The 24,677-nt window shown below is 38.4% G+C and overlaps 3 protein-coding genes across 3 annotated transcripts; all 3 read right to left on the bottom strand.

The window, feature by feature from the left end:
- Positions 1-1,026: 1,026 nt before the first annotated feature.
- On the bottom strand, positions 1,027-8,055 carry tmem79a (transmembrane protein 79a). The gene is made up of 5 exons (XM_068711135.1): positions 7,907-8,055; positions 5,111-5,931; positions 3,274-3,468; positions 2,912-3,134; positions 1,027-1,533 (listed from the first exon to the last, which is right to left on the bottom strand). The coding sequence occupies exons 2-5, from the start codon at positions 5,820-5,822 to the stop codon at positions 1,341-1,343; spliced, it is 1,323 nt and encodes a 440-aa protein (XP_068567236.1). The 5' UTR covers positions 5,823-5,931; positions 7,907-8,055; the 3' UTR covers positions 1,027-1,340.
- Positions 8,056-8,921: 866 nt separating this feature from the next.
- On the bottom strand, positions 8,922-13,679 carry LOC137872737 (high mobility group protein hmg-12-like). Its single transcript, XM_068711136.1, has 2 exons — positions 13,556-13,679; positions 8,922-11,973 (listed from the first exon to the last, which is right to left on the bottom strand). The coding sequence occupies exon 2, from the start codon at positions 11,930-11,932 to the stop codon at positions 10,646-10,648; it is 1,287 nt and encodes a 428-aa protein (XP_068567237.1). The 5' UTR covers positions 11,933-11,973; positions 13,556-13,679; the 3' UTR covers positions 8,922-10,645.
- Positions 13,680-17,944: 4,265 nt separating this feature from the next.
- Positions 17,945-21,453, bottom strand: LOC137872738 (chromosomal protein D1-like). The gene is made up of 2 exons (XM_068711137.1): positions 21,318-21,453; positions 17,945-19,735 (listed from the first exon to the last, which is right to left on the bottom strand). Exon 2 carries the CDS (start codon positions 19,692-19,694, stop codon positions 18,366-18,368), a length of 1,329 nt encoding a protein of 442 aa, XP_068567238.1. The 5' UTR covers positions 19,695-19,735; positions 21,318-21,453; the 3' UTR covers positions 17,945-18,365.
- Positions 21,454-24,677: the final 3,224 nt, after the last annotated feature.

Genomic DNA, 24,677 nt, shown 5'->3' on the forward strand with positions numbered 1-24,677 from the left:
AGACAGATAGAATGAAAGAGAAATAGATAGAAAGTTTCTTCAAAAGAAAAGAAACTATCAAAAAATACACCAACAGATGAATTTAATAGTATCACTTAAAAATGTACAGTTTAAAGATTACCATTAGTACCAATTGTGTGACAAATAAGTGTTAAAATTCATAAAACAATTTAATAATAAAATCTCACATAAAAAAATCTTATAGTGCCTGTGACCTTTGATATCAATCTCACTTACTTCAGTGCTTCTAACTGAACGTTTTCAGTTTTTATATTGTACTTTTGCTGCATCACATCCAGGGAACACTGGACGGCTCAAACTGAAACCTGATTCTATCAACTCAACATAAAAAGGTTGAGGCTATTTCAAGATATGAGATTGAAGATTAGTAAATTTAGTAAACATGCTGTAAAAATAGCCCTTCTTTTTAATTTGCATGCCTTTTTTGTCTCATGTCAACTTTTTCAACTTCCTCTTGTAACTAGCATGTGAATATTGGTGGATTTCTTCTTCTTTTTATATATATATATATATATATATATATATATATATATATATATATATATATATATATATATATATATATATATATATATATACACATATATATATATATATATATATATATATATATATATATATATATATATATATATATATATACACATATACATATATATATATATATATATATATATATATATATATATACATATATATATATATATATATATACACACACACACACACACACACACACACACACACACACACACAGAGATTCAAGTTACAAATGATCCCACGACCTGCTTCATGTCTTTGAAAAGACCAAATAAAACTAAAGTAAAAGACTAAAAGTTATAATCGTTGAGATTTTCATGAAATCATAATTTTTTAATACTATTTATGTTTTTATTGGTAGTGCGGGGTTCGCCTTTCCCATATGCCTTCATAAGCTTTCACTGTCGTTACTGCTGATGCAAACAGAACATTTTCTACTGTTGCTCAACATTAAAAGCATTCAACTGGAGAATCACAGTGGTTTTTATTGTGACCAATATTGTGTACAAAACGACGGTCACTTTTGGAAGATTCTTTGACGATGTATCATTCTTAATTTAATAATAAAAGTAGCTGTTCACGGAGAGTTGTTGCAGTATTAAACTGCCCTTGCTGTTACCATGGTAATCACAGGTGATGCCAAATCAATCAAGACTGAAATCTGAAGGATTACAACTTTGTAGGACACCAAAAGAACAAGCCAAGTTGTCTGAATGTTGTTGTGTCATGACATTAAAAAGGTGTTTGCAGTTATTTGTCTCTTAACTCCTTATCGGCCTTTAACCCCACCAGCGCAGACTGGGAGGAGGAGATGTAGTTGGAGGTTCAACTTCAAAAACCGCCCCTTGTCCGACTGAAGAGCAGACAAAGTAAAGGTTGGTGCCCAGCATGACCAGTATGGGGAAGAATGAGAAGCCGAAGCCAAGGCCCCTGATGGTGCTGCCCAGAGAGAGGCAGAGCCAGTAGATCAGCCTGCAGCACAGGAAAAAACACAAATTATAAGTTACAAACGCCAACAAGAGGCACATCACCATTTATGTTTAATTTAGAATCAGCTTGGTTTGGATAAATAATGACAAAAACATCTGATCTTGACCCACATCAGCCCGCATACCCACACTCCCCTTTCAGCAGGAATGTTAAGCGACTTAAGCGTGATTTATGTTTGCCACATCCGCGAGGATCACGAGGGTCCACGCAGCCAAAGCGATGTCACACTATCAGATAAGGCCCTTCACATCGGTTTTGCCTGTCCGTGCACATCCAACATTTTCTAACTACGTGGACTGCGAGGAGAACCTGCACTGAATGTAAAACGTTTCCTCATGAACATTCCGCTTCAGCTCAAGTCCGTGCGACCCTCCTTGAGGAAAGTATAACCGGGGATTCAGCCTTTCATCATTTTTGTTCCAAGTGCTTGATGACTCAAAGGATCTGGATTAATAACTTAATAGATGCTTTTTTTACTCATTCTACATTTCCCTCACATCATGCATTTGATCCCTAGGACAGTCCTGCTGATAACAAAGCTAAGTCACCATAATGTGACTTAATACAACATCTGTTAACAGCTAACAGATGTTGTATTGAGTCACATTATGGTGCATTCAAGGCCCGAACAGTAAAAATAAGTATTGGGCAAAGTTAAATTACAACATTATCACGATCAAATGTAATCCTGTAAAATTGCGTTTTTGGCGAGAAACTTGAATAAATACAGTTGTTTATATATATATATATATATATATATATATATATATATATATATATATATATATATATATATATATATATATATATTAGTGTGTGTGTAAAAGGTGACAGTATTCAAAATAACCAGTACAACTGTCCATCAGCACTGTTAAACTTTGATCTCTTGTACTTACTGTTGCCATGCATGCATAGTTACAAAAGGAAGTAGACAGTGCTCGCTCATACAGTAAGTGGTTTAAATATGGTAAAACAGGGGATTTGTAATAATCCTTTATGATCAGTTATGTGGTTTCACTGTGTATTATGTGTTGTAAAGTTGTGTCTAGCACTGATGGGAATAAACAACCTTAAGTACAGAAAGACAATTCTTTAGCAGTTGGAACGTAAATGTGCAGCCTGACATTTTTTTGTCCTTGACTTAACTCACTCATTCATTCCTTGAACTGAAAAGCTTGATAATACTAACTAGACTAAACAACATAGTAGGGATCATCTATCATTACTATCAAATGCATTACTAGAGTATCATCCAGCAGACATGTATTAACCAAAACAACATTCAGAATCATCCAACCCTTCACCCATTCCTGGTTTGGATCCTAAACATTTAACAACGCGTTGCAGCGAGCACACATACCTGCCAAAAACAAATATGATGGTGAGCAGCGGCACCAGTTTGAGCAAGTCCTGGCTGATGTAAGTTGCCATGACAGCGAGCTGCAGGAAGAAGAAGAGGAAGAGGGCCAGTGATTCGTTGACGTAGTGCCAGTGCACCGCCACTTCTCTGTTCACCAGTTTACTCTGATAGAGGGGCTTCAGGGCGCTGTAGCGCAGCCGGGCCACGCCCTGCACCAACACACCTGCAGAGACACAAGGGTCAATTTTACCTGGTTTTATTCTGTGGGAAGTTTTTTTTATTGTTTGTGGCTTACAGTGTTTGTTTAGATTATGTAAAGTATTTGTGTCAATACACAATAAATTTAACACATGAGGTCTTACCGAGCAGGATTGGGATGATGGCAAAGAAGGAGCAGCGTAGAGTGTACACCACCCTGAGGGGGGCGCCCACCAGCAGAGGTGGGTCAAAGGGAAGGAGGGCGTAACCTCCCCACACCAGGAGAGGGAAGAGGAGTCCAGCGGCTGCCGTCGCCAGGGCTATCTTCAGCTTGTCACCGCACAGTTGCTCACACAGGTCTGAGGAAGAAGTATCTTTTAAAAGTAATTTATTTCTGTCTTAATTGGGACAGCACAATGACAGCAAGACAGTGGATGAGACTGAAGTCATAGCATGACTCATCTCAACCCAAGACATGTAATTATATTTGATTGAGGAGAAAAGAGATTTTTTTTAATCGGTGGGCAGTGACTCACTTTCTTACTGAGTTGCCTGGATTGGAACTAGAGATGCACCGATTGATCGGCCGCTTACCAGATCGGCCGGTTTTCAGCTCAATCGGCCATGACTGGTGATGATCAGTCTCAGGTATCGCCGATTCTGTGCCGGTTAAATTTACATGCATGCACCACACGATGGTTCACAACACACACGTAGTGGCACAGACAGAAACCGACTATCGTCACAGCTACATGCACACACAGTGTTGCCAACTTGGCGACTTTCTCACTAGATTTAGCAACTTATTCAGACCATTATGGAAAAAGCAAGAAATGTATTTGAATATATTATATTGTTCCAATACACGCTGCTCAGAGTGATCACAGTGACCAGCTCTTCCTCTCCTTTTGTGGCGGGTGCAGTAAGTAGGTGTGCGGGAGGCAGGAGGATGCTGCTCACAGCAGGACTGTGAGTTAATATAATACACACCTTTACATTGTTGTAAATCAATATAAAATTATAAATAGGTTTGTTTAAATAGGTTAATGTGTCCATAGTTTTGGATAGATAATAAATAGTTGTACATATACAGTATAGAATAATAATTTCCCTGATATGTAAAAAATTACAATTTTCCATTAAAGAAAAGTTACAAAAATGTTTGTGTATGCTGTCAATTATAGTTCTCATAAATAAAAAAAGTTGTAATTGGCCAAGAAAATGACAATCAGTGCATCTCTAATTAGAAAAACTAATCTGATATGTGACCAGTTCATCAACTGAAAGTTGCTCATTTAAAACCATACCTTCTAAGAATATAATCTGCAAAAAGTAAATGACTTAAAATCCACAGCACAGCAGGCTCTTATGCTCATCACATTTGGAGACAATGAGATTATGTGTCCCCTCTTCCTCTCCAAAAGAATAAAACAGGATTTAGTATCACAATGACAGAGTAGTTTGTGAGCATCTGTCTTAATGCTAATCTTTCTTAATCTGGCCTTAATTTGATTAAATAGATGTTGGATGAGGATTTTTAGACAGGAAACAGTAGCAAAGGATTAGGGGATTAAGAAATCTGATACGTGGTGGTCTGTGAAGGTTTATGGTGCCAATCATGAGCTGCGGTGTCCCTGGTTTGAGTCCAGTGACCGACCGACCGACCCTCTCTCTCTCTCTCATTTTGTTTGCAATTAATTTGCCTCTTTATTGTCTGATCTCGTCAACACCGTTGTCCTTATTTTATGACAGAATATTAACCCTGAATAAAACAAAATAAAATGGGACAATGTGCAGACATAAGGTAAATCCATGACTCTGCTGTTGCTGCTCAGGGCAAACATACAATCAATTATGTGATGTATTTCAAATGTTACTCCAAAACTTCACTGTTAGCAGTGACTCGTTTGATAAATGCGTCACTCACACAGTTTGCTCTTCAAGTCATGCTTAATAAATACGGCTCAGATGCAGTAACGTTTTTGTTTTTTTTATACTCACAGTACTTGTCGTCCTGTTCTGTCCACTCTGGATGAAACTGCAGTGCTGAGTCGTGCTCCGCCTGCGGCTCCTTCTCGACGTCCTTCTCTATGAACAGCCTGCTCTCCTCAGGAAGCTCTTTGCTGGACGGACGCACAATTGTGACTTGTGGAGTGAAACCCAGAGCAGCTTTCTCTGAATTCCAAGTTGACTTTTCTTCTTCCTCCTCCTCCTCCTCCTCTTCCTCATCTTCATCATCTGCCAGTGAGCCATCCCCTTTATTGTCCCGCTGCATCTCGATCTCATTGTCCCTCCACCTCTCGCCCTCAGGCATGCTTTCCCTCCACTTGCTCTTTCTGTCGTTCTCTTCCTGGCTCTGCTCCTCTGACAGGTCCTGGCTTCCTCCGTAGAGCTCCGTATCCCTCTCTTCAGACTCAGAAACTCCTTTTTCTGACCAGACTCCATCGTCGTTGTTCATCTGAGGCCTCTTTTCTTGGTCTTCAGGCCATGGCAGAGTTTTTGGCTCCAGATGAGCAGAGGTGGTCATTTCCTCTTCATCCTCCTCCTCCTCCGAGTCCTCTACTTTTTCTTCTTCTTCCTCGTCTGTAACTTCCCATCTTTCCTCTATGCTGTCACTGTCTTCTGGCTTTTTACTTCCTTCTATTTGAGGCTCTGCAGGTGTAAGTGCCACGTCCTCAGTTAAATGTGTGATTAAACCACCTAGGCCAGACATTTTTTTTATTTAATTTTCTCTCTTTTTAGTCAATACCTCATGCGCTGTCAAGATTCTGACTGTTAGCAAAGGTTCTTTCAGCTGCTTAAAGTCATTTTTGTTAATTTCTCTGTATGGAAAAAAAGAAAAAGAGTAACAAACATGTTTAACAACAATGTCCTGCTCCGCCTTTAGTTTCACACAAAGAAGAAAATCAAAGTTCATCGTTTATCATGGGTGTGTTGCCCTATATGGCTCGTCCTGCCCCTGCACAGGCCGACACGGTGTATACAGCATGTTTGTGCAGCTGTCAGTCTTGTTTGAGTGTATTTCAGAGGATAAGACTAATTTCACTTAAAAATTGCTATAAATACACTACATTTGTTACCTTAATTTGAGTAATGATTAAATAGTGACGACTCTCAAACACCAAAACAAGTATCACCAATAACAAATCCAGTGAGAGTGAATTAGAAACGTTGTGGATATATCAGCTTATTTGAAGAGTATTGGCATCACTAACTTATTTCACCACAGTTGATAAAGTCAAAACCATATATTAAAGTAATTAACGGCGTCAACTAACGATTAGCTTCATTATCACTTAATCTGGTGAGTACTTTGTTGATCACCCCTTAATCGTTTGGTCTATATGAAATTTCCAAATTGCTTGTTTTGTCCAGTTCAAAACCATATAAAGTTACCATGAACTGGGATGGAAAAAAATCATGTGAAAACTTTTATTAAAACCATGAGACCTTGCAAAATCATATAGCTCTACTCCAAATACTTTTTCACTTGTAATTTTTTGGAAGTTTGGGTATTCTAAACTTCCACAATTGCTTATTTTGCCAAGAAACCTTAAGGATTTAATGTTATGTCTTCATGTAAATAGTTGATGCTGAATATTTTACAGTAATCAAATTAATAAAAATAAATACATTGTCACCTGAACAAATCATTTTTAATTTTCAAAAAATCCATGGCATGAACTGGGAGGTCATGGTGAGTTGGTATGACCCATAATTCAATTTAATATGACAGAAGACAAATTGAAGAGGTATATCCTCACATTTGAGTAGCAAATGTTGGTATTTTTTTGCTTGAAACATAACTTAAAGGAATTATTGATTATTGATCAAGTCAATTTTAATTTGGTTGAATTTATTTTGGACTGCAGTTGCACATTCGGCAAATACAAATCTCAAGACATAAAACACTACAAAAGAAATACAGAAAGTGACAAAGTACATACAGTACTATACATAACAATACATGAGCGTTGGACACAAAACCAAGGTCTTGTGGCCAACCCAACTTTGTGATATCTAGATTATTCAAATTGGCCAATTATTAATCATTTCGGCCATAAAGTGAAAAACAAGCTGTATAAACATGGCTGCATTCCTGCTCTATGAAAACACATGAAACCGCCTGGACTTTGCCTGACTGAAAGACTACATAGGCTGCCACTGAAATACCCTTAAGATGAGGTTGATGTGTTGTTGTTACTGCGAGATGAAGGTATAAAACATGAATGGATTTGTGAAACATTTCTCGTCTCTAAAGTGAGATTTTGAGTTTCATGTCTAAAAGTCTGTTGCGTCTGGTTTCAGGGGAGATTTGTTCATGTCTAAAAATATGACCAAATTACCTGCAGGAAATATCTGCTTTGTACTGCATTTCCTTCTCAGCGTCTACTTTGAATATTTGACTTTACTGTATGCAGTCCATTATTATTGCCACACAATAGGCTACTTTACAAACGCTGAAACTATTCGGTGAGAGCTGCTGCTAAGAATAGCTGTCAGCTTGTTACATATAACTCTAAACAGGCTACTGTTGTAGATTTTCACTTCAAAACAGATCTTTATTCACCAACTTCCAGAGTTAGTTCAGATTTACAAAGCTGTTTTCTCTCCTGTATGCACACTGAGTTGTATTTTAGTTGATAAGGCCTGATGCAGCGCAGCGAGGAATTTAGTTTCTGGCGAAAGCCAAAACTTGTTTGGCAACTCTCGAAACGTCAACGTTATTGACGACCTTTTTCTTGTGATACTGAATCAGTTAAACACATTGAACGTTGATGGTTGACGTTAGCCTACCTGTTTTCACTCCGGTCACATCACGGAAACCATCCGTAAGTTAGCTTTGTCCAAAGCAGCGAGGTCACTACCGTAGCTGTTTGTCACAGGTGAAGTAAGAAGTTACCTGGCAGGTGTACGCAGGTTCTAGCTCCACAGGGAGGAGGAAACAGCGAAGAGGTGTCACTCTGCTTCTATTTACACTTACCGGAAAAGAAACGTCACAGCAAAGATCCGCCCGTTGTAGTCCATTCTTCCCAACCTAGAAAGGACAAGAGGATTCATGTTAAAAAGAAAACAAATTTGTTTGTGCTCTCAATGCCACTCATGTAGTCCGGATGTACTCTAGTACTATAGTTTGTACTCATTTGTGCCTTGGACCTAATAGATTGTGCTCTTTATTTAATAATTCTTGCTTTTTATTTAACAATTCATGCTCTCAAATAAGCATCTCTTGCTTTTCCTTGGTAGGGAGTTTTAATCACTCAAGATCCATTTGTTTGTTTGTCTCAATAATTTACTGATATGTCAAGAATAAAGGCGTTCAATTGTTTTTCTTAATGAGTAAGATAAATTAAATAGTGTAATTCTATAGATTTTATCTAACTCAACAACTTTCTTTTCAGCAAAGTAAAAAGTCCCAAAGCGTTTCAAAATGAAACGCTCCTTTGTTTTGAGTTGGCCATTATAACAAGTAATAATAATGCTCCCTGTAAAATATTTTACAAAAAATGCAGGTTATCTACACGCACATTGACCTGTACAAGTTTTCCAGTTTGAATGATTCATCTGTCAAAACATACAAAGCCTTCGCTTCAGCTCGACTCAGGTGCATAGTGCAGCAATCAAGTCATCAAACAGGACCGGTGAGGGTGTAGCTGCTGTTATACACAATCACTATAATAATCAGACAGATATTTCCCCAAGAATGTGTTTGGTTACAACTTTATGTCATGCAAGGTATCTGGAGGTAAATGACGGAATAGAAAGGAAATAAACATTAATATAATAATAGGTGAAAAATAAAACGGCTGGATCAACATTTTAGTTTAAGAGCATAATATCATAAATGATTGACTTCTTGTTCAAAACACAATTTTGAATTGAATAACTTGACACACCAAAGCTCCATTTGGCATTTAGAAACTTTAATTGTTTTAGCCAAACCCACAGATGTTGATATACATTAAGTAATAATGAAGTCATGTCACACGATTTTTAAACAAGGTGCCAAAAAAGGAACAAGTGAATGAACGTTTGTGAAATCAATTCAATCACGTACATTTAATCTCATGAAGGTCAAAGTTTGAAAAGGAAAAAAAAGAAAAGACTTCACAGCTACATGTTAATATTAGGAGAAAATAATGATGGCAACAGCTGAAACTACAAGAGTACTGTGCGTGGCGAGAAGGCATTTCTTAGAGAGGTTTCAGTCCTGTTGAGGAATGTGTGTTAATTAAAAGTTGAGAGGCTGATCTGTGCCGAACAACTCATTGATCTGTGTAACTGTAACGGAATCAAAGCTTTTGGCAACTAAGGCAAATAAAAAAAACTGAAATGGCATTAAGAAAATCATGACATCATGTGGACTTATTTTATCTCACAGGCCCTCAAACTCTCCTCACAGATTCCCTATATAAAGCGCAAGTTCTGGGTCTTTTGATCCAAAAGCAAGGAACCCTCATTCACATTTGAAAAAACACAAACTACTCAACACTACTGTGTGTGGTTTAAGAGGCCTCTAACAATTCCTTGTAAGCCATGAAACATCATGGCTTTAACCTGCAATACTGACTTTTGTTGGCCACTTGGGGGCAGAGGAAACAAGTTGTTGCACAACACAACATTGAAATATCAGCACCTTTTAATTTGGTATAGCTAACTTTAAAACTAAAATGTGTTTTTTGCTAAAAAGTGCCAATTCCCGTGGCCAAAAATGACGTCATGAGAGCAGTGAGAATGAACTAGAACAGTAAGGTTTGCGGCTAGAGGGTTAAACAATCAGTTGACACTGGCTAAAAAGCTCTGTTAATTAAGCCGAGGTGGGGCTGCAGATTCAGGTGATAATTCTCTGTATGTTCATTGCTACGAGTGACTCCTTTCACATTGTTATAATAAAAATATCAACAAAAAAAATAAAGGTTTTAGTCCTGTGTCCTTGTCAAGTAAAATTATTCCAACTAAAAGTCAAAACAGGATAGCAGAGCAGTATCATAATAGATGTGTGGTGGGAAATCAGTTGATTGATATGATTGAGCCCCATAACGCTCTGTATTCATATGCCAGTTTGTACTGAAATATGGAAAGTAAACCCTAACAACTCATTTAATGTTTTCAGAAAGAGCAATGAAAGAAATACAGAATGACAGATTGTATTGAGTTACAAAAGCTAGGGGAATGGAGGCTAGTCCGGATGCGATTTCACAAATTCAGCTCTCTATAGTTTCTATTTGTTTTGACTTTCCCCCTTCCAAATCATTTAACAGCAACCGTTTTACAGTTACAACAAAACTGACAAACACTATATCTAAAAGCTAAATGTAAACCAGAACAATCAGTGCCAGTTCCATAAAATATTATTAGTAATACTAATATTCAGATGACAGTAATAAAGTAATTTGAAAAAAGCACAATATGGACAAGTTAGTCAGAAAAACAGAAGAACTGCAGAATATTTATCCGACCAGACTGACAAAATGTTAAAAACATGTTCTCATTGAAAAGATTGTATTCTAAAACGGCAACTTTTTTGGTGGTTCATCAAGCCTGGTTACTAACTTCGAAGCCTGCATCCTGTTCAATGAGCGATTCTTCTGTATTGTCCGCGAGCTCGATGGACGTCTTGTTGTGCTCCACCTCCTCTTCTCCCACCTCTGCTTCATGTTCCACCCCAACAGGAGATGAATCACTCTCTGCTTTTGAATGGTTGGGGACTGTGCTTTCGAGCTTTGATTCACTTCTGGCTTTATTTGTTTTGACTGAACCTTTAGGACGGCCCCTTTTCCGTTTTGGGACAGCATCATTTTTTGGAGAGCTTCGGGGACGGCCCAATTTTCTCGGGGAACCAACATTGGGGTCGTGTGGTGAGGATGAAGTTTCAGGCAACCTCTTGCGCAAGTGAGCGCCTTTCTTGGACTGTGTCTTGCGAGGCCGACCGCGGCTTCTGGGAGGGGCTGGTTGAGAATCCTCTGGTGGATCAACACGCGGGTATTTCCTCGGTCTTCCCAGCGGCTTCCATACTTTGGGCTTTTTCAGCTCCTCAGGTGATGGCAGAGGGTGCTTCCTTGGCCTTCCCCTTTTGGCTGGTTCTTTTTTCGGGCGACCACGCTTCTTTTGTGTTGGCAGGCTTCTCTTCGTCTGGCCCACCTTACTGTGCACCTTATATGCGGGGGGTTTCTTGTTTAAAGAGCCTTTAGGGCGACCCCTTCCCCTCTTAGCTGGCTGGGAGCCACCTGTGACCTTTCTTGGCCTTCCCCTCCCTTGATGAGGCGTCTCTGCTTCCTCCTCACTGCTCACCTCTGTCTCTAGCCTGGGTTTCTTATTGAGAGAGCCTCTTTGTTTCTGCCGCGTTACAGAACTGCCTTCATTCTCTCCACTTGTTAAACTTTCTGACTTGCGATTCATGGATCCTTTTGGACGACCCCTTCTCGCTTTTGGTGTCTCAGAGCCACCGTTCGGTAAGTCTTTAGCATCAGCGTTCTCAGAGGTGCTTTTGTTGGGAGATTTTCTTGGCCGCCCTCTTTTCTTAAGAGAATGGTCTGTCGTGGGACTGTCTTCATTACTGACCTGTTTGTTGGACTCTGTTGAATTATCAGCATGGTCGTCTCCTGATCCTTCCTGCACTGTGTGTTTCATGAGTTTTGGACGCCCTGAAATCTGCTCTGTTAGGTTGACATCTATAATAGAAACTTTCAACTTCTTTGAACCTTGTGGCCTACCCCTTCCTGTTCTAATTGGACTGTTATTGGACATTTCTACACTGGGCTCTCTCTCATTGCTCGCCGCATCTCCTTGTTCTGTCTCAGCCACCTTTATTTCTTCTTCCATACTGTTGCCGTCAGCCTGGACCGCTTCAGTTGAGTTTGCACCTGTAAATTGAACATTGAAAAGCACAATTATTGTTTAGTAATAATCACTTTCAAACTATTTATTATTGATTATACAACTGGGTGTAAGTGTGATAAAGCAGGACTTTAGTATTGCATAATAGATTAGTAGATTAGCAGCGTTACAATGACAACTATTTCTTGTTTTAGCGAGAGCAACAACTATTAGTCCATTCTAATAAAATGGCAACTATTTTGATTATCAACTTAATGTGGTCAGCTTTTAAGCAAAATGACAAACATCTGATGTTTCCAGGTTGTAAAATGGGAGAATGTGCTGCTTTTCTGGGCCTTACTTGGGCTGTTAGTCAGACTAAACAAGTCATTCTGCTGTTTTATAGACAAAAGGATTAGTAAAATAACAAAGAAAAGAAATGAATCAGCTGATCAATCAAGTGAAATGAAAATAATTGATACCTCAAGAACTGAGTTTGAGTTATAACAAGAAAGTTCTGTGACATTACAAAATAGATGTATGTAAAATACGAGACATTTCTATTAAACTTAAAAGAAGCCTTAAATGTCTTAAAAACAGGAAGAATATCTTCTTACAATGTAAAAAGTCCTTTGTAAAACTAAAAATAATGTCGTTACGAGAGACTTTTCTTCCTGAGAGCTGAAGGAGTTTCTGGTGAAACTGCATGATTTCTGATTTCAAGTGGAATCTGACCCAGGGGCACCGATGAAACGCATAAAGAATAACTAAAGAAATAACCAATCTTCTCTCTGACGGTCTTGTTTACTTATGTAGGTCATAGGCATCCTTATTACATTGAGACGGTTTGATAACCAGTTAAAAGTTCCTCACAGTAACTTTAAAGGATACATTTTTAAATGTGAGTCACTATCATACTGTGAAACAATGATTCATCATAACTAAAATAATAACACCCGTAATATATGTTTATTCATAAGTCTGCATATTGTCTATATCTAAGGATTATAACTGCCAAATGTGTTACTGATCTACTCACAACAGCTTGAAAACATCCTTTATTTTAAAAAAAACTAAAAAAAACAAACTATTATTAAAGAAAAATATATCTATGGCTCCAAAATACAACTATTACTGTTTTTCTGAAGGTAAAACATGATCCACAAGAACAAACTGCAAGTCTGCAGAGTAAGATAGCATACACATGCGCAAATGTTTATATATATTAGTTAGGGGGGAAAATACGTATTCGTTTTCATATCATATTTTAATTAAAGGACGGGTTTTACACGACTATGACTTTTCTTGCAAAGGCGGGAAGGCGTACCGATAGTAGAGGAGGATACCAACAATATGCAAATGGTACTATGTTTGTGTTCTTACGCAGCATATTTACAGCTACATCTTGAAACAATTGTAAAACAAAATAAAAATATTCAAATCGTAAAAGCTCAATACATTCTCAATTGTAACTGAAGCGCAATAATTTAGTGAAATGTGGGGCCAGACAATCGCTTTGACTATCAGATTGTTGTCCAGGTAATAGTCAGCTTCAAAATCGACTGCTATAGAAATAGCTATCAGAGAAAGAGAGAGAAATCACTGCAGTAAACAAAATGCATACCTCACCTTAAAGAAATTATCTGTAAGAGCTCAGCTTAATTTCCATGAATTGCCGATTGTCCAAACAGCGTGTGATGTGAAAGTACGCCTTCACTGTTGCTGTGGTGGCTATTTAAATTTGCAACCACTTCCGGGCGTCCGTGACATTTAGGAGGCTCCAAAGGAAACTGCAGCGCAAACTTTAGTTCCGCCTCAACATCCCTGATGACTGTTGCTACTGTTATTTGTCATACCGTCATCCTCTTCTTGCAGGTTTTACGGCATTTGGAATGCACTATGTTGCATTGCTGCCACCTTCAGGTATTATTCTCCCTCTGTATCTATTCCTTTTCAAATTTCCAGTTCAGTCATGCTTAAAAAACACACTTCCTTCCTTGAACACTGTCTCCACACTTTTATATACTTTTAACGTTGTCCTCTACCTGCCCTATTTTGTTTATCCCATTCCTGTGTGTAATCTTAAGTAACCAACTCAAGATCTACACACAGATTCCCAGACATGTTGCACAAAACTCCCTTTCATAGGCCTATACTCTCATATCTCTTGCTATTTGCTCTCCTGTTCAGCCAAAACTTCCTTTTTGTGTCCTCTCCTTCTCCCAACATGTCTGCAGCTCCCTTTTGATGGATTGCTATTTCCATACCCCCTTAGGTTGACCCAGCTTATTTTATTAAGTTCAATAAACTTTAGTTAACTGTTATGTTGGCTTAAATAGTCATTTGTAGGCTGCCTTGTGTGTTTGATTTACTGTATGTGCTTAATTGTAGCTATATTATTGTAATGTACATAGTATACTAGATATTTAAACATGTTATTGTACTTCTGCCGTTGTGACGCTCAATTGCCCTGTGTACAATGTGATAGAAAATTTAGTTGTGCTAGTACATTTCTACTGTGATTTAGTTTATGTGCCTTACTCACTAACAAAACTATATATGTGACATGATTGTGTAAGGAGAGTGGTAACAGGACCATATGGGGTATCTCAGGCCTTTTGTTTTGATAAGAGGGAGCAACCAAATGGGGGTTGCAGTTTAACAAGAGAATGTTGAGGTGTGAAGATTCTCAGAGATAGGCAAGGGTAATAAAGACACATGTCTTTGTGTGACAAGGCTCAGAAGATGAGGGGGATGACTGGAGGGTTCAATGGGGAGCTTGAAACTGTTGATCAATTGTATCTAATGTAAATACCTGAGGTTCCCCCCTACTGTGTGCTGAGATGCTTAAGAGCAGGAGACAAACTTATTTGTCATACCGTCATCCTCTTCTTGCAGGTTTTACGGCATTTGGAATGCACTATGTTGCATTGCTGCCACCTTCAGGTATTATTCTCCCTCTGTATCTATTCCTTTTCAAATTTCCAGTTCAGTCATGCTTAAAAAACACACTTCCTTCCTTGAACACTGTCTCCACACTTTTATATACTTTTAACGTTGTCCTCTACCTGCCCTATTTTGTTTATCCCATTCCTGTGTGTAATCTTAAGTAACCAACTCAAGATCTACACACAGATTCCCAGACATGTTGCACAAAACTCCCTTTCATAGGCCTATACTCTCATATCTCTTGCTATTTGCTCTCCTGTTCAGCCAAAACTTCCTTTTTGTGTCCTCTCCTTCTCCCAACATGTCTGCAGCTCCCTTTTGATGGATTGCTATTTCCATACCCCCTTAGATTGACCCAGCAATTGTCCACCAGCTGTTTCCGCTGTATCCACAATGACATTTCACCTTCTTCAACTGGAGTGCACACACTGGGGAAGTCTTAGCTGCTCCTCAGCATACTTTTAGCCTGAGCTTGCAGAACATCCAGGTCTGCTGGAACAGATTTAGCTGCTGATATGTATCTGACACTGCCATAGTCTAATCTTGTTCTTATTAAGTCTAAAGATATTTCACAGATGCAAAATCAGCTCCCCACTCGAATGCTGCAAGATAACTCATGACCTCACACATGCTGTAGCTCAGTATTAGTACCCACATTTGCTTCTTTAACACTGACTGCTATCTTCAGACCCCACATATCTTACTTTTGTTGAACATATTTTTTTTAATTGAAAATGCCTTGTTTCCTCAACTTGTGATTATTTTATTAAGTTCAATAAACTTTAGTTAACTGTTATGTTGGCTTAAATAGTCATTTGTAGGCTGCCTTGTGTGTTTGATTTACTGTATGTGCTTAATTTTAGCTGTATTCTCGTAATGTACATAGTATACTAGATATTTAAACATCTGTTATTGTACTTCTGCTGTTGTGACGCTCAATTGCCCTGTGTACAATGTGATAGAAAATTTAGTTGTGCTAGTACATTTCTACTGTGATTTAGTTTATGTGCCTTACTCACTAACAAAACTATATATGTGACATGATTGTGTAAGGAGAGTGGTAACAGGACCATATGGGGTATCTCAGGCCTTTTGTTTTGATAAGAGGGAGCAACCAAATGGGGGTTGCAGTTTAACAAGAGAATGTTGAGGTGTGAAGATTCTCAGAGATAGGCAAGGGTAATAAAGACACATGTCTTTGTGTGACAAGGCTCAGAAGATGAGGGGGATGACTGGAGGGTTCAATGGGGAGCTTGAAACTGTTGATCAATTGTATCTAATGTAAATACCTGAGGTTCCCCCCTACTGTGTGCTGAGATGCTTAAGAGCAGGAGACAAACTGAACTCTTTGATCATCCTCTGCAGAATGCGCTGCAGTCTGTATGACGGTGAAGCCTTCTCTGGCCAGAGAATAAATACTTTAAAGACAAACTTCTTTCCTCAATGTTTCTTGTTTCAGTATTCAGTGTTTATTGGACTCACTCGGTACTATCGAATAGTTTTTCTTCCACCACAACAATCAATACGGTTAATCTTACCTTATCAACCAACATAAAAAGAAGACAAGAGCACTACAATATTTGTGACACGAGATGCTGCTTACAATCCTTATATGCAAATCTGAATGAGGCCCATGCCTGCATGATCTCAGCCACAGGAATAATGAACTTGATACAATGCTCCAAATAATACCTGCAAACATCATGCACTCTAGTCAAATTCATCAAAGAGGAAGACTATTAGAAAAAACTAAAAATGATGCAAGTACAGAACTATCTTCATTAAAGTGTGACTAGAATTAAATTGCCCAGTTTCTTTGATCCTGAGAAATAATTGTAATCAGTTGAAAATGCTTCATTTGGTACCATGCTCACACACCGAAAGAAGAAAGGCTATGAGGAAAATTAACAATTTTACACCAAACATTTCTGACATTATAGTGAGTAACATCTGATGTGTACAATATTTGCTCTATAAAAGTATTTGTTTCAGATATTGTTGCAACATGTAGGGCTTGGGTTTTGTTAAAAAAAATTAAATGTCCACTTAATCAACATCTGGTATGTTACATTTTACTTGTGAGCACGGGTTGCTTTCAGTGTGAAATTATTAAAAGGTGTATGGGCTGTCTTCATCACCAGCATGTGGACAGGAACATGAAATGTAATTTAATGTGGTGGTGCCTCAACTGTGAATAATGTTGGCCCGTTTAAACTTTACAACATATATTTCAGAACAACAACCTGTCAGATAAATTACAATAGTTGCTTCTGAAAAAATAAATAAATGGTATCACAAGGTTTATACACTCTGTTAAAGTAATTACAATGTATGTATTACTCATTATTTCATTTCAATTAGAAATGAAGTACAGTGTTTCACTTCAGTGTTGCAACCTCAACTAAGAACTGGGATGTAGCTCAGACAGCCCACTAGAGACTCATTTTTTACGCGTAAATAATTATTGGACAGACATAATATTATGCAGCGTCTACGGAGTGACAAAATACAGAGACGGATGAACGCAACAACACTCTAGAAATACACTGATTTAACTCTTAATACTGATAAACACTCTTACTTCTACTCAAACATGCTAGAATATATGATAATAAAATAAAAGCACTAGACATAGGAATACTTAGTATTCATAACAGTATAAGACAAAGTGATCTGTTGATTTTTCTTACAAACCTCATTTATAAATATAATCTCAAAAATATAACTATAGTTACATTCAGCTACACCAGCATTAGCTATAGAAACAGTTTAATGGTTCTCTTTTAATGAAAGACTTTTTTTGTGTAATTTTAAGTAAAGCTGAAGACAAAATACATTTTAGGTTTTATCGCTTATTTAATTATTTAAGGGCTTTACTTTTCAGTAAAATGTCTATAACTTCTCATGAGTTCCTTTAATTTTTTTTTTAAAAACTTGCCATGTGTATAAGAAATCTTTTTTGGGGGCAATTTCATTTGAAGCACTTGGGACAGGAAACAAAGTTGATCACACCACTTTCTCACTCCTGCATTTGTATTCTTGGTGACACAAGAAACAACATCAGATACGTCTATTTCAATTCAAAGAGGCAGTTTATTTACACAAATATATGAGACGGTGATGAAAATTATGGTGGCTGACCAGTTAGTCCTAAAATATGGAACGTAAACCCCAACAACGCATTTAATCTTTCCAAAAATACTGAGTTGCGTGTGGACTTTTTTCCCCTTCAAACTCAAACCCCAGCAACCGTTTTACAGCAACAATAAAACTGACAAACACTATGTCTGAAAGCTAAAGGAAAACGGTTTACTGAGATGACAGAAATAAAGTACTTAAAAAAAAAAAAAAATCAAGCACAATACAACAAGATGGACATGTTAGTCAGAAAACAGGAGAGAATATGTATCCAACCAGACTGAAAAAATGTTAAAAACATGTTTTCATTGAAAAGATTGTATTCTAAAACGGCAACTTTTTTGGTGGTTCATCAAGCCTGGTTACTAACTTCGAAGCCTGCATCCTGTTCAATGAGCGATTCTTCTGTATTGTCCGCGAGCTCGATGGACGTCTTGTTGTGCTCCACCTCCTCTTCTCCCACCTCTGCTTCATGTTCCACCCCAACAGGAGATGAATCACTCTCTGCTTTTGAATGGTTGGGGACTGTGCTTTCGAGCTTTGATTCACTTCTGGCTTTATTTGTTTTGACTGAACCTTTAGGACGGCCCCTTTTCCGTGTTGGGACAGCATCATTTTTTGGAGAGCTTGGGGGACGGCCCCTTTTTCTCGGGGAACCAACATTGGGGTCGTGTGGTGAGGATGAAGTTTCAGGCAAACTCTTGCGCAAGTGAGCGCCTTTCTTGGACTCTGACTTGCAAGGCCGACCGCGGCTTCTGGGAGGGGCTGGTTGAGAATCCTCTGGTGGATCAACACGCGGGTATTTCCTCGGTCTTCCCAGCGGCTTCCATACTTTGGGCTTTTTCAGCTCCTCAGGTGATGGCAGAGGGTGCTTCCTTGGCCTTCCCCTTTTGGCTGGTTCTTTTTTCGGGCGACCACGCTTCTTTTGTGTTGGCAGGCTTCTCTTCGTCTGGCCCACCTTACTGTGCACCTTATATGCGGGGGGTTTCTTGTTTAAAGAGCCTTTAGGGCGACCCCTTCCCCTCTTAGCTGGCTGGGAGCCACCTGTGACCTTTCTTGGCCTTCCCCTCCCTTGATGAGGCGTCTCTGCTTCCTCCTCACTGCTCACCTCTGTCTCTAGCCTGGGTTTCTTATTGAGAGAGCCTCTTTGTTTCTGCCGCGTTACAGAACTGCCTTCATTCTCTCCACTTGTTAAACTTTCTGACTTGCGATTCATGGATCCTTTTGGACGACCCCTTCTCGCTTTTGGTGTCTCAGAGCCACCGTTCGGTAAGTCTTTAGCGTCAGCGTTCTCAGAGGTGCTTTTGTTGGGAGATTTTCTTGGCCGCCCTCTTTTCTTAGGAGAATGGTCTGTCGTGGGACTGTCTTCATTACTGACCTGTTTGTTGGACTCTGTTGAATTATCAGCATGGTCGTCTCCTGATCCTTCCTGCACTGTGTGTTTCATGAGTTTTGGACGCCCCCTTCCTCTCTTGGACTGTTTGGACCCACCGATGGAAATACCTGAAATCTGCTCTGTTAGGTTGACATCTATAATAGAAACTTTCAACTTCTTTGAACCTTGTGGCCTACCCCTTCCTCTTCTAATTGGACTGTTATTGGACATTTCTACACTGGGCTCTCTCTCATTGCTCGCCGTATCTCCTTGTTCTGTCTCAGCCACCTTTATTTCTTCTTCCATACTGTTGCCGTCAGCCTGGACCGCTTCAGTTGAGTTTGCACCTGTAAATTGAACATTGAAAAGCACAATTATTGTTTAGTAATAATCACTTCCTGCGTAAATCAAACTATTTAATATTGATTATATAATTTGGTGTATGTGTGATACAGAAGAACTTCAGTATTGCATAATAGTTAATCAATTGAATATGGCCATTTTTCATGCAAAAAAGCAAAAAATTTAGATTTCCTCTAAACGACTCTCAACATGTTGAGGTTAGATCCGAGCGCTCACAGCTAACAACGCTAACAGTGCAAACAACGGTGAAAGGTCAGCTAACCAGTGGGGCACTGAACTATGACAAAAATGTAATATAGACCCCTTTAACAATGTAAAAATATGAGCCCTAAAACCCCGAAAGGAGTTAGCATTTTTGCACTTCAAGTTCCTGTGTAGTTTGCACATCCTTTCTATATTAAAATACACTTGCCACTTTTATAATATACTTGTTTTAATGTACTGTTATGTTTACTATATTTTATTGTAAATTTTAATATTTTTAAATTATGTCTTGATTATTGCACTGTGTTCATTGTTTGTTGTTATGCACCGGTCACCAAGTCAAATTCCTTGTATGTGTAACGTACTGATTATGATTATTGCCTAACATTAGCTTTTTACTTCTGCAGATTGCAATCACGTTTCAGAAAGCATAAAAGTGGTGTTAAAACAAAATGTGTAAGTAGTATCATAACTGTTTGTTTGACCCAGCACTTATTTTCTGCAATAACCAAAACTCCAAAGGAAAAATCACATTGGCTTTTTGTTGAAGGTTTAAGTGTGATGCCCACTTCCGGGTTGGCCTACAAAAACACGTCATCCCTGCAGCACTATAAACTATGGGATGAAATTGGACGTTACTAGTTTACGTAAACACACGTCATATTTTTTCTTAATTTACAAGAAGAAACTGTGACTTTAAATATATATTTTTTAAATACGAAGAATTAATATTTTTGTTAAAGAAATAATTCATTATTAAATCGATACACAATATTACTGGGATGTATAGGGTTAAACGACATTTTTCATTTAATCTTGACTTTAAAAACGTCCCCCATTTTACACGAAAATAACATTATTACTCTTCTACTAACAAAGTTAAATCAACATAAACAATCGAACGTTACTCTACAGTAGAAGACAGCATACACATGCATATTTTTATTATTATTTGGAAAGCAATAAATACATGTTTAGATATACTATTTACTATACTATTTAAATGATGGGTTTTGCACGGCGTTGTCTATTTCCTGGAGTATGATCTTGCAAAGGCGGGAATACGTACCGATAATAAACGCTATTAATAACATGAACATGATAATGTTGTGTTTTTAGGCTGCATGTTTACAGATTGCAAAATCTACAAATCATTTGCAAAAATTTAAAAAGGCCCAAATATTCTAAACTGTAACTGAAGCGTAATGCATTTAGTGAAATTTAGGGTTGTAGAAACTCGCTATGACGATGGACCAGATTGTTTTCCAGGTAATAGTCTGCTTCAAAATTGACGGCGATGGAAAGAGTAGATAGCGGCACGAAACAGATCAAATTGAGCAATAAACATAGTGCATACATCACCTTAAATAAATGTTCTGTAAGAGTTTAGCTTAATTCTTCATAAACTACCGATTCGTCAGACAGCAGATGAAGTGAAAGTACCAAGTACGCGCTTATTGTTGATGTGATGGCGGTTTGAATTTGCGACCACTTCCGGTTGTCCGTGTCGCTTAGGAGGCTCTGAAGGAAACTGCTGCGCAGAGCTTTAGTTCCGCCTCCGCATCCCTGCTGACCATAGACTGTCACTCCCAGGCAGGCGGGCTCTCATCACCACGCCTCTTTTAGGCGAAAACAATCCCGCGTCCCTCGACAGCAACAGCCTGTTTATTCCAAAACTCATACTACCATACTATTTGCCATGCCATAAAAAGATTTTGTATGTCCCAATACACAGCATGTCAAATGCAGAATGCCAAAAATACCAGGATGTCCTAATGCATACAGTCACATTTTTGCAGGTATGCAAGCCAGCTATTGTGACCAGTATTCTGACCCCATATACTAGAGGATATATGAGCAACAGGATCAAAGTTCAAGGTTCAATATTATGACAAATTGGTATGTCCCTGTTGAATGCATACTGCATGCAACAGTTCTTACATTGTAAGGGAAGCTGCAGTATGTGCTAAAAGTACTAACAAAAAGTATGTGATTTGGAACGCAGCAAGCCGAAACAGAGGAAGTTGAAACATGTCTTCAAACTTCTACTTCAAACAAACCGGTTTAAATACTGTGTGGTTGATTGCACCAACAAGACATCCAAAAAACGCTGATCTCTCTGAAATACTGAAACTGCTAAATGATGCTGGTGACAGTTACGTGACTTCTGATGGATGGCTAACGTTAGCTTGAGTGGGAGGCTGCTGCAGTGTAGTCATTGCCTGAGTCCAGAGTCCACCAAGTGCGAGTTGACTGATTCAGTCATGTAGTATAGCAGTATCAGACTGTTGTCTCGAACTATACAGTATATCAGCCTATATTTCAAACAGTTGGCTATTAACAGGTTGGTCATTTACAGATAAAACTTAACCTAACGTGATTCAATCAATCATCTGGATCAGCAATATCCTGCCACTGTGTTAGACAGGGGAAACCTGAAGGGGCATGGCAGCATCAAGCTAAATTTATTAAGGTATAGCGAACGCTCAGGTTCAGACAAGGTCGCAAAATAATTAACCAGGACTCCCTGGCAGAATAAATACTGTATCGCAATGGTTAAATAAAGAATAAATTAGTACCTTTGATTTTTGTTTTTACATGCTTCATTTTAGTTGGAAACTCAAATGTAGTCTATTTGTAATAGGTGTTCGTGCAGTGACACTCAATTCCTCTGTGTACTATCAATCGAGTTTATCTTATCTATAATAAACATAGAGAGGTAAAAGAGAAGCTGATGAATATGATGGTGGCTGACATAACATTTAATATATATGGTTCAAAGCGAGACAATGTTTGTAACTTTTGAAAAAAGCAATTACACATTTTTTGTCTTACAAATTAAGTTTCATTCATAAGTAATACAATTCAATACACTCTGTGGTTTTACTGCAGCAGCCTTACTTGGTGTGGTATGACCAGTGGCTTCTGGTGGCTATTATTGCCAAACTTTACTGTGTAACTGACATTAAAGTCACCTTACTATGATTCTTCCCTACTTGAGCTACTGTTACACTTTGTTTTGAGCTCAGCACGAGTTACATGGCTGAGCTTTAAGTTAAAAAAGTCAAAAAATTCCATTTTGAGTTTTATATGCAAAAACACTTACTACACATTAAGTAAGTGTATGGTTTTCAATTTCAAAGTCTTCTCACATGATATAAGTATACGTATAAATACCTTAAAATTGTACTCAAGCATCGAGTAAAAACATACATACATTCACTAAAATATGCTCAGCCAATGTAGCACATGTTGGAAATTGACGTGGCCCTATGATGACTGATTTATAAGATGGGGTAACCTTTATTGATCCCACATAGGAAAAGTGTTGCAGCAGCAGTAACACATCGGAGATAGATTAGTTACTTAAAATTACAACTACTGTAAAAACACTATCCTTATCCTACTATATACACCAATAGTGTAGAGAATGTGAGAATGATTGTGGAAAGCTCATCTGTCCTCTTTCAGAATCAGTGTTAGCTGAGTTTATTCCACATTATTTTAGCTCCTTCTTGTCTTTCCTGTACCTCTCCCCATAGGGGAACCATATTGACAAAGAAAGAAAGGATATGGGGGAAAAAAAGACGGAAAAAAGAAGGCAAATTAGAGAGAGAGCGATTATGTTGCATAGTTGGATAAGGGGGTGGAGTACGAGGTAAGGGCAGATTGATGAGGTCAGCGTCAATAAGAAGAATGCAAGAGAAGAGAAAGAAATATGCAAATTGTGTTTGTATGTGTGTGAGCAGAGGAGAGCCAGAGAGAGAGAGTGGCTGTCAGTTCAAAAGAGGGAGACAGAGGCATAGAGAAAATGACAGACGTGGCCAGAGGAAAGGAAAGGAGCGTTTGAGAAAGACAACCCCTGAGAGACTGCGCGCTGAACCCGCTGCCCCATCTCAACCCTCCTCCTCCTCCTCCCTCCCCGTGTGCTTTGCCATGGTTACCAGACAGGGCTCCCAATGCAGCCAGTTAATGTGTTTTTCAGCAGCAGGAGCGAGCTGGGTACTAATGTGTCTCAGTCTGTCTCCTGCACAATCAATGTCAACTGTCCTGGGATGCACAAACACATGGAGGGGCTGAGAGCCAGGGAACACTGAGCCACCTTGGCTGAGTGTCAGGGCAAGAGTCTGAAAGAGGACCACGTCACTCTCATTTATTCACCTGAAAACTGGTGCTTCGTTAAGTAGTCATAAAATGTGACAAGTTATATTTGTGTTCTCTGTAGGTGCCTAATATCACATGCTCATGATCATTACTACACTGATCTGAAATGTTTATCTTACAGTAAACTCCTGACTGGGTGAGGGAAAATGCCTCCTATGCTGCTTACGTACCACGAAACACCAGCTGATCACGTTTTTAAAAAACCCTTTCAGTATTTATTGGATTTACATGGTATTTAACAAAAACAACAAGTTTTCCTCATTTTTTTAATGTTATTCTCATATTTGCCATTAATAAACATCCACAAATCACTCATCCATAACAAACATGAAAGTATAGAGCTGCAACAACCCGTTGATTAATCAATTAGTCGATCAACAGTAAATTTATCGGCAACTATTTTGATATTCAATCAATCGTTTACACTTCACTATTTTCTGACATTTTATAGACCAAATGATTAATGGATTAATTGAGGAAATGAGAAATGATGAAAATGCACTTTTTTCTTACCAACATATTTTATTAAATGTTAAACATCAACAAATATTTTCAGTT

Source organism: Cebidichthys violaceus, unplaced genomic scaffold (assembly GCF_023349555.1).
Source record: "Cebidichthys violaceus isolate CVI_PGR_0920_01 unplaced genomic scaffold, fCebVio1.0.p SCAF_16, whole genome shotgun sequence".
Classification (NCBI taxonomy): Eukaryota; Metazoa; Chordata; class Actinopteri; order Perciformes; family Stichaeidae; genus Cebidichthys; species Cebidichthys violaceus.

Excerpts from the sequence above, each read along its gene's own strand:
- tmem79a (XM_068711135.1), bottom strand. The coding sequence starts at position 5,822 with ATGTCTGGCCTAGGTGGTTTAATCACACATTTAACTGAGGACGTGGCA. Across the intron at positions 3,469-5,110 it reads AGAACAGGACGACAAGTACT|ACCTGTGTGAGCAACTGTGC; the intron begins GTGAGTATAAAA and ends CTTCTTCCTCAG. Across the intron at positions 1,534-2,911 it reads ATCATATTTGTTTTTGGCAG|GCTGATCTACTGGCTCTGCC; the intron begins GTATGTGTGCTC and ends CCTGTGCTGCAG.
- LOC137872737 (XM_068711136.1), bottom strand. The coding sequence starts at position 11,932 with ATGGAAGAAGAAATAAAGGTGGCTGAGACAGAACAAGGAGATGCGGCG.
- LOC137872738 (XM_068711137.1), bottom strand. The coding sequence starts at position 19,694 with ATGGAAGAAGAAATAAAGGTGGCTGAGACAGAACAAGGAGATACGGCG.